General features: G+C 47.3%; 2 protein-coding genes across 2 annotated transcripts in view; one reads left to right on the top strand and one right to left on the bottom strand.

Annotated features, from left to right (window-relative positions):
- The window catches only part of LOC119387491 (perilipin-2), an 8,504-nt gene extending 1,079 nt beyond the window's left edge, over positions 1-7,425 (bottom strand). The window contains exons 1-5 of the mRNA XM_037654890.2: positions 7,343-7,425; positions 6,774-7,194; positions 5,054-5,191; positions 2,895-3,227; positions 18-293 (exon numbers count right to left, since the gene is read on the bottom strand). Of these exons, the coding sequence (XP_037510818.1) occupies positions 18-293; positions 2,895-3,227; positions 5,054-5,191; positions 6,774-7,160 (1,134 nt within the window). The 5' untranslated portion in view covers positions 7,161-7,194; positions 7,343-7,425. The remainder of the gene's footprint in view (positions 1-17; positions 294-2,894; positions 3,228-5,053; positions 5,192-6,773; positions 7,195-7,342) is intronic.
- The window catches only part of LOC119385134 (uncharacterized), a 332,809-nt gene that overhangs the window by 317,477 nt on the left and 5,913 nt on the right, over positions 1-9,419 (top strand). The gene's annotated exons all lie outside the window — the stretch shown is intronic.

Genomic DNA, 9,419 nt, shown 5'->3' with positions numbered 1-9,419 from the left:
CAATCGGGAAGCCTCACCAGCCACTCCAGTGCCTGGTGTGTGAACAGGCGGATCGAGTACTCGAGCCGGATGGACTGCAGGTGAAGGTTGTTGAGAGTAACTGCAGTCAGCTCGCTGATGTTGGAAACACCCGTCAAGGTCTGCAGCATGTCTGATGTCGAGTTGAGAAGCCGACTGTAGGACTCCTGCAACTGGGAGGACATGCCTCGAACAAGGACTGCGGGCTGCTCCAGGGCACGACTGGCCGTACCAAGTGCACTTCGAGCGACAGCAAGCACCATGGCCTGTACATTCTGCACCCAGAAAAGCACAGTTAAGATAGTGTTACGGGGAGAAGTACAGTGATGCTACCGAGGACTTCCGATTTGGAGCAATTTTTGGAGCAGCAAAATTTCCGTTTTGGAGCACTTTGGAGCAGCAAAATTTTCATCTTGGAGCACTTTGGAGCAGATAATTTTGCATCTGGGAGCACCTTGGAGCAGCGAATTTTACATCCTGGAGTGCAATACAGAGGCATATTGCATTAACATTCAAGCACCTGAGTATTATTATGGGGCTCTTATGAAGGCTAAAAATATTTCGATTCATTGCAAATCTCAAGGAAAAAATCATCTCAGGAGCGTAGGCGTGCGCACAGGGGGGGCAGGGGGGGGCGGCCGCCCCCCCCCCTAATCACCTAAGAGGGAGGGGGCGCAAAATCTGCCCCGTACATTGACCCTTGCGATAGCAATTATATGGACACTCTCGGTGGATTTTTGCCGTCGCCGTTGCCGTAATTTTCAGTATAAAGTCCAAATTAATAACATCACCACGCGCATTCTAGCCGCGAGTAAAAGCTCGCGAGCGCTGGCGACAAACACGGCTGAAGCGGAGATTAAACTAGCCGGCCGTCTGTCTCCGCCGCACGGACAGCGCATGAGATATCTTGCCGCGTGTGGGCCTGCCGTCGATTGCTCATCAAACAGAGAGGAAACGCCCCGCCCATCTTTCGTAAGGAGCATGAAGGGACGCCAGGGGAGCGGAAGGGGGGGGGGGCCGCATCGTTCGAAGGGCGCAGTCGCTTGCGCGGGCGTTATCTCGAGGCATCAGGAGACGGCTCGTAAACTTGCTCTGCTCTCAACGCTTACTTCGCGTTTAGAGAACTCAGAGCAAGAAAACGCTTCGGTTCCTGCAGGGGCCATGTTCGCTTAAACCAGCGTTTTGTTGAGTTACGCGAGATCGGATCCAAAAGAGTTAGCTGCTAGTCTTACTTCGTTTCACAATACATTTTTTTTGGTATCGCATTCATTGCTTCGCTCTTAAGCAAAACAGAGTTTTTTTAACCGTTAGCTATTGACCCCCGAAAGCGAGGGGCGGACGTGTAACATGGCGTAGCCGCTTCACTGTGGGCCGTCAGCGACGGGCCCGCGACTGACAGCTGCGCATTTGCGGCTGCTCCGACCAGGAGATATGATTTTACTAATGAGATGACATTTTTAAAAAAGCAAGCAAAAAATTCGAATTGGAACCCTAGCACGTGAGCTCGAAAGGGCAGGGCCTTTTAGGGGGTATTTACCGCAGCATGATTACAAACTCGGACGTGCTGGCGGAAGGAATTACGAAAAAGCTGTTCTGGATGAAGATCCATGGATAAAGTATATGTGAGGAAAAGTGTCAACGCGTTTCCACCGTTCGCGTGCTCTTCCATAAATGCGAAGCAAGGGAAATTCGATATTGTCCCATATATCTACTGCGAGCGATCCCAGATTTCATTCCGCGATGTCCGGAAACAGAAGTGGCAGACATTTTAGCGGCACTCATGTAGTTATTACTGAACATTGCTTTCCTTACGTGCCATGCGACGCTTGAAACGAGCTATCAGCAGCGTTTCTGGAACAGACGACGTCCGCCGATGAATCGCCGTCGCACTTTCTCGCTACCGATAGGCCTAGACGTCACGAGCCTCTGCGGAGAGCGCGTTTTGCTGTCGAGCCGACTTGCAGAACAGAAGCTGCGTTGGCACCGTGCATGGCATCGTGGCTTACTCTGAACGCACAGGCGAGCGCTATTTATTCAGTGGAATAATTCTTGGTACATGATTGCGACTTTATTGGCAGCCCCAAGATCGAGCTGCACATGTTCTGACGCGCCGGCGGTGCGATTGCCGGTGATAAACGTCCCCAAACCCGAGACTTTGGCGCACTTTGGCGCAAATTTCGTCGATATTATCAGGATGGCGCAGTAAGTACAATTTGGCGCACTTTGGCGCAGTTGGCGCAGGAGTGGAATCACTGGAAGTATATATTTACAGTGTAACTAACACTGTTCTTAAGCACACATATGCACACATGTACGTGGTGGCACAGAACCATATCTCATTGTGCTTCGAACTATGTTCCACTTCACACAACCCATAAAGAACTATGTAAACAAAAGCCGGGTAGAGCTAGATTAAGAAGTCATCGACAGATGATAACAAATGTCCTTTGAAGATGACATGTTGGTTGGAGCCATTTATGCAGGGAAATTGCATTAAAGGAACAACTTCAGCAAATATTGTCAAGCCAGAGCAATGGACCTGGTCTCCAAGCTGTTCAAAGCATTGCCTTCACATTGGTCAGTTGTGAGAAAGTGACAAAGTAGCAAACATACGGACAACCACTATTGGTATTGCAATTTGCTAATTAGTAATTATCACATTTGTAATTGACATATTGCATGCAGCCCTCGATTCCCAATGAAAAAGAGCTCATTGTATTGAACTTCAATATGAATGACTAAGTGCTCTGGAGAGATTTGGATAGAACTGAGTGTTGTCCGCTTGGCTCATGTGTCGCCCTTCATTACATTGTTGAACACGCATGGCTCGGAGAAAACACGCTAAACCAGCAGTTTCCATTTTATGCCACACCCACCTTCTCCTGAGCTTCATCAGTGGACTCTCTCAGCAGTCCCTGGAGCCAGGAAGACTGGAGGCTCATGCGTGCCAGAGTCTCCTGGAATGACTGGTTGGTGCTAGCAGCCAGATTCTGCTTCATAGTCTGGATTAGCTGCAGAGCCACCTGGAAGCGGGTGATGGAGTCGCCCGCATAGCGCTGCAGCACACTCAGTTGCAGGGCAGCGTGTCGCGAGGCGCATGTCGATGCCTTGCGGGAGATGCTGTCCAGTCGAGTGAGCAGAGCCACCTCTTCCGGAGGCACAGTCTCGTTGCCTTCTTTCTTCATGTCAATTCCAAGGGATGCAATGTGCTGAAAAGAATGGGCAGTTCTTATCGCACTCCTTGACTTCTGTCACTATGGACAAAGATCTGCCCGTGAACTTGGCGCACGGAATTGAATGGCATGGCTCTGAAATATAGCTGTGGAATCCAACAGTGGTACAAGGAATATACCAGAAACTGTTCAAAATGGCACGGACTGGATTGAAAGGTGCAAGCAACAAAGATCATTTAGTGAGTGCAAGCTATCTCTAGAACTCTAAGGAAACTGCAACGTCAACCAATTAGAAACTTGCCAAGCATGTTCAAGTGGTCAAATTGCACACGACAGAGCACTGGTTGATGGCCTAGTCCTTACTTTGCTTCTATCTTATTTTCTGTCCACAAAGGCACAGGCGTGCATAGGGTTCCCCATCAGAGGTGGGCGAAGGGTTCATCGCAGTGCCCCCCACTAAGTCAATGTACAGGGCAGATTTTGCAGCCACCCCTCTTAGGTTAATAGCCCCCCCCCCCCTGCGCACATCTATGCACAAAGGAATGCATAAAGTGGCAAATGTGTTTGCATATGAAACAAAAATAGTAATGTGCACAGTGTTTAGCCTACTTTAGATAACAGAAATATAAAAGAAATGAATGGTTAGATTCATTATGAATAAAAATTCTGTGTATAAAAGCTGTCCACAAGGTTCCTGCCAAGTATGGACATTACACATTTCATGCAAGAGAAATGCAGACAGATGACAGTCCAATATTCTTCCAAGGAGATATTTCAACATACAAAAATTATCTACATGAAAAATTTGAGTGTCAGGCGATTCCTGAAGGGATAGAGAAAGCCAAAATTCTCCAAGTGCCAGCTAAAGAATGCCCCAAGTTCATCCAGAGCACAGAATAATACATACGAGCAGCACCCCCCCTCTATGCATGAAACTTAAAACTTCTTGTAGCCTGTTTGCTCAGATCTTTTCTATTACATTTTCATGTTCATCAACTATGATTACCAACAACCTTTTTCAAATGCCAAAGTTAATCTGCCAAGAGCAACACCATAGCATACGTTGCTTAAACCATAAAATGAGCATGCTCTCACAGGAGTGTCGGCAGGATTTTGTCTTGGGGGGTGCAAAGCAGTGTTGCATGGCGGCTGGGGGAGGGGGAGAGTACTGGAGTACGGGCAAGTGCTGGTTTGGCCTGAGGAGGGCAAGTGCCCCTTTTGCACCCCCCTGCCGACGCCCATGTGCTCTCATGGTGAAATTTAATTCTGGAAGCAATAAGTAGTGGCACCCATAGGTACAGACACGCTCAATGCGAGCTGCAACATGGTTGAAGGGGTCCAAAGCCTTAATGGTGACAACAACAAACGTTAAATTGATGTAGAGAATACCAATAACTGAAACATCGTATACTTAACTCATTTTTGTTATATCGGCACCGCATTGCAGTCAGTGTTGGCGCCACCATGAGCACGGACAACATGATGAAACTCATATTGGGCGCAAATGTACATGTTGCCAAGTATGTGGTGTGCTCGCGTGCCCATTACCACGAAAAAGTATTACTGTAAAACAATCACCGACTGCCTACCTGCGAGACATTTACGACTGGTCTATACCTGGTAAGGAGCAAGGCAACAGGCTTAACCTAGGCACCCTCATAAAAACAGTTTGCTTTGAATTTCTACATATATTAAGTTTCCATAACAGTTTTTTCCCCCACAATTAAACCGGATGAGAGACTCCAGCAGAACAACCAACTTGTCTTTCTCGCTTCCTTTTTTTTTTTTTGTGGAATATTCATTACACAGCAAGGAAAGCACCACTGGAGGATTTTCCACAGAAATGTAAATAGCCAGCATACCTGGTCCAATGTAGCTTCAGTAGCAGCAAGAGCTTGCTTGGCATAGCCCAAGATTTGACTATGGCACTGAGAGATAGTCTCCACAGGATGCGCCACCATGTGCACTGTTCCAGCAGACACACTCTTGATGTCACTGATCTGCAATCGCAGAGGCATTCAACTCATCAGTGCAGCAGGTACAAAGGCCAACAGTCAAGTGGTGATAACTGCGGCATTTCATCATTCTGCTGCAGCCCTGCACTGTCGGATTAGCAACAGGATGTGCCAAGCCGATAAAAGTGGCACTTCCTCAACAACGGCACGATATCCAGTCTTCAATATAAGTTCATCGTACACAAGCTGTGCACTGCATGCTACAAATAACTACAAGATATCTCAATCCTCAAATGCAGTTTCAATCTCTCTTTACCACCATACCTTGCTGAAAAATGTGCTTTCGAAGATCAGAGTAGCCCCCCCCCCCAACCCCCACCCCACTGCCCATAGCCTGAGGCCATATAGTATGCAAAAGGGCGGCCTCTGAAATCTTTGATGACGACTTCAACGGGTTCATATGTGCACGAAAGAAACAGCTCATATATAGACTTACTTCTGTACGCGACTGCTCCACATCTTTTACTTTCGTTTTGTTCCTTTTTGTGTGTGTGTGTGTGTGTGTGTGTGTGTGTTCTGTCATGCGAGTGTTCGCTAGCCACGTGAAGGGGCCTTCTCCTTGTTTATGGGCTGCTGAGATCGGTTTTCGCCACGGGGCGCCGGGGCACTCCAAGTTTCCTCGAATGCGTGGAACTGGGTCCTCGCCGGCTGCCCAGACCCTCCGACTTCGTGGAACCATTAGCGCGCGCGCGCTCGCGCGCGTGTGTGTGTATGCGTGTTTGTGTCAACGTGAAAGTTTGTGTGCTCGGATCTGTGGCCGTGAAAACGAGAGCGAAAAAGCGCGGGAAGGACGAGACAGACAGAAGAGCGAGCAACGAAGAAGAGTCTGCGGAGTGCGAGCGATTTGAACGGTTGTGCGTTTGAGCGGTGCGAATAGAGCGGATGTGCGTATGAGACTGTGTTATGAGTTTTGCGTTGTAAATAAGTTTTTGATAATTAAATGTAAACTTCCTTTTTCCCCTTTTAACCGTGTGTTGCGTTTTCTATTGTATATTTTACTTAACGCCATTTACGGCCATCCCCTGCGCGCTAACACTTCGAAACTGAAAATGTTGCTGAAGCTCGAGTCACAGTGGAGAACTTGCATCACTTTAAAACAATATTGCGTGACATTATGAGATGACAATGTTAAAAGCTACTCTGGCTGATATTAACTATGGCTTGCTACGAAAGTAAACAGGAAACTTAATAAACGTGAAACTTCAGAAATCGCATATGAACTTTAGCACAACGGCCGTTTTACTGAGAACGTCTTGTTCGCTTATTCTAGCTACTTTCCAGGTGATCGTAGATAGATATTTTGCAACGCAAGCAGCTTAAGTATCAGGGAAAATCGCGGCATCAATATCCGGTAATGTGGCCGTTAACATAAACGCCGTATAAACGAAAGTTACTTCGTTCCGTAAAGCAAACCCTACGTTTGAGGTGTCCGTGAACGACACGGAAATAACCAAAGCTCTAAAAGATCGGCCGATTACACACCCCGACTGCGTGACGCAGATCGAAACACGATAGGCGCGAATACCGGTACAGGCGCAAGGTGACCCACCCCCTTGACGACAGTTACCTTAGACATGCCGTAATCCTTGACGTCGTCGTACTTCTTGAGCCCGTACTGGACGGCGTCGGTCACTATCTGGTCGTGCGCCTTCTTCTTGACGTCGGGGTAGACTTCTTCGAGCTTGTCGAGCCCCTTGCAGGCCAAGCCATCGACGATGCTGATCGGCGTGGCGAACTTGTCGACCACGGGCTTGCTAGTGGCGAGTGCCATCGCCGCCGATTTCTCGGCAGTGCCAATAGCGTACGCCAGCAGGCCCGGGTTCGCTTTGGCCCGAGCATACGACTGCGCTGCCGTTTCCCACAGACTCGTGACGGCGGGCAGTTCGCTGAGTCGATTTACAAAGTTGGACTGCACGCCTTGACGGGGCGGTGCCTCGTTAATGGCCTCCGGCATGTTTGTTTTCCTGGTGCGCGAACGACGAGGAAAACTGCAACACAAATAATGCGTGAAGTCAGCCGAAACAAATCAGATCGCGCCGCTTCTCAAAACAAGTACGCCGACAGGTGTGGTGACGAACAGTGAGTTCAGAACAGTGAGCAAGACACGCGAAAAGATATAAAGAACAAGTTTCTTACAACAGAGACGATCAGCGACGTTACGTGCGATGAGCTGATGCAATCTACGGAAAATTTGAGCTGTGCGGACGCTTATATATGATGTGTCAACGGAACTGTCGTAGGAGAATGAGCATATGTTACGCGCGAACTTCCGGAATAGAAACCGAAACCAACTTGTTGCTTGCGCTTGCCCGAGTGCCGCTGATGACCTGCGGCTTATCTGCGAGACAAAAAGAAGATTTGCCTCGTTTTTTATTTTGGCGCTTAAAAACAACCATTCTTAGGCGTTTTATTTTTTATAACACATGATACACGGTTCCTAGTTTGTTTTTGTATGATTTCAAACATTCGTCTGCACTGCCTTCGCGTACCAGACACCAGACACATCTCGACAGAATACTTCAGGTGTCGTCACAATTTGCTGTGCATTCTCACGAAGGAATATTCGAAGTTCCTATTATTTACTTAGCTTGTATCGAGTAGTAATCGAACGAAGGGCAAATATAGAAGCTATAAACATGCAAGACAGCGTTGCCTCTTCCACGCACGTGAGGTAATTAAGAGAGAACGCTTCATATTCCAGTGGTGATACCCGCAGCTACAAGCTGGGGCGCTATCCTGACAGTGCTTCTTTTTTTTTTCAAAGAGCTTCGAACGTTATTCGGAGAGAACAGTACGACCTTTTTGCGGAGTCAGAAGCAATTGAGAATGCTGACCCCGATGAAGTGCAGTCGGTTGCTGTGTCAAGCAGCGCCAGGTAACTCACTGATCAAGTCGTATGCCTTGTAGTCTTGTTATTACATCACGAATGCATATGCCGTCTAAAACATATCAAACTTGTTAATTCATAAAATGTAGCCTATAAATAAACGTAATTGCCAAGCCGCTCGGCAAATATGTTTGCCAATTGCCAAAGCAGCTGTATGGCAATTCAGCCTCGGGTTCCTTGGGTATGCATTATATTATTTCCCGAAATATAGCGTGCGTACCTAAGAAAAAATTTACGTTCCACGCATGCGCATTGGCAACAGCCAGAACTAAGGCGATCGCGTACGCGAACCTTTGCGTACCCGCGTTTCCAAAACTCTCAAATGAGTTGCCGGCGATCGCAGGAGACACCAGCTGGCATAATTATTTTATTGGAACGTTACTTATAGTATGTGAACATAAATATAATAAGCGGCTGTTATTGAATTCGCTCCCTTTGAAACGCTGTCGAATTCATGCCTCTGGGAATTATATATAGAGCAGCGATCGCAGCTTTTCTTTTTTTTTTTTTGTCTCAGCTGATGCGTTGTTTCTTTTTCAGATCACGCAATCAGATCTCGAATGAAATCGACGAATCACTTCGCAACGTCATGCAGATGGTAGCAAAATATTCATCGCCATCCGGTCCACCTCTTTGAGTAATGCGTTGCCGTGCTAATTCATGTTTATGCACCCCAGGTGGACGATGAGATCCGGCAGTGCGTGAATCGAGGTCAGCCACTGATGAGCATCTTTAGTTCGCCCACCGGACGCGCTAGGAGGCACAGGTTCGTTGAAAACCGTCCTTGAAAAGCACTGATATGCATATGACTATGTGCGTGTAAAACCACAGATGCATGTTCAGAACGAAATGTTTTTCGTTTCGGTTTTAGTTTCGTTCCACCGCAAAAAGTTCCGTTCCGTTTCTGTTCCGGAACGAAAAGAAAGAATGTTCCGTAACGGTTCGTAATGGTTTTTATATGTGTGGAAAAGTTTAAAGTTAAAGTAACGATAAAAACGTAGTATTTGTCGTATAGTTACTTGCTCACCTCTTATTAAGAACATATGAGTACCGCAGTAAAACACGCTGTTCATAGGAGCGCAAGTAACCACATACCACGAATTCCTACCAACTAGCACAAAATAGTACCCCTCTTTTATAGTATCTAATTTTCCCAAAAGTGAATTGCGAATTTTCTGAGCATGGCTCAATGCCTTGTGTCAAGAGAGTGAGCATGATCTCAGAAACAGCCTGCGAGACCGCTATTTTGATAAAACATACTTCAGCGCCGAGAAGGCGTTCTTCACGCTTGCCTGTGTGACAGGAACACGAAAGTCCACTTGCGTT

This window comes from Rhipicephalus sanguineus, chromosome 3, assembly GCF_013339695.2.
Source record: "Rhipicephalus sanguineus isolate Rsan-2018 chromosome 3, BIME_Rsan_1.4, whole genome shotgun sequence".
Taxonomy (NCBI): domain Eukaryota; kingdom Metazoa; phylum Arthropoda; class Arachnida; order Ixodida; family Ixodidae; genus Rhipicephalus; species Rhipicephalus sanguineus.
Note: the sequence above shows the minus strand (reverse complement) of the source record. Positions and strands in the feature narration are given on the sequence as shown.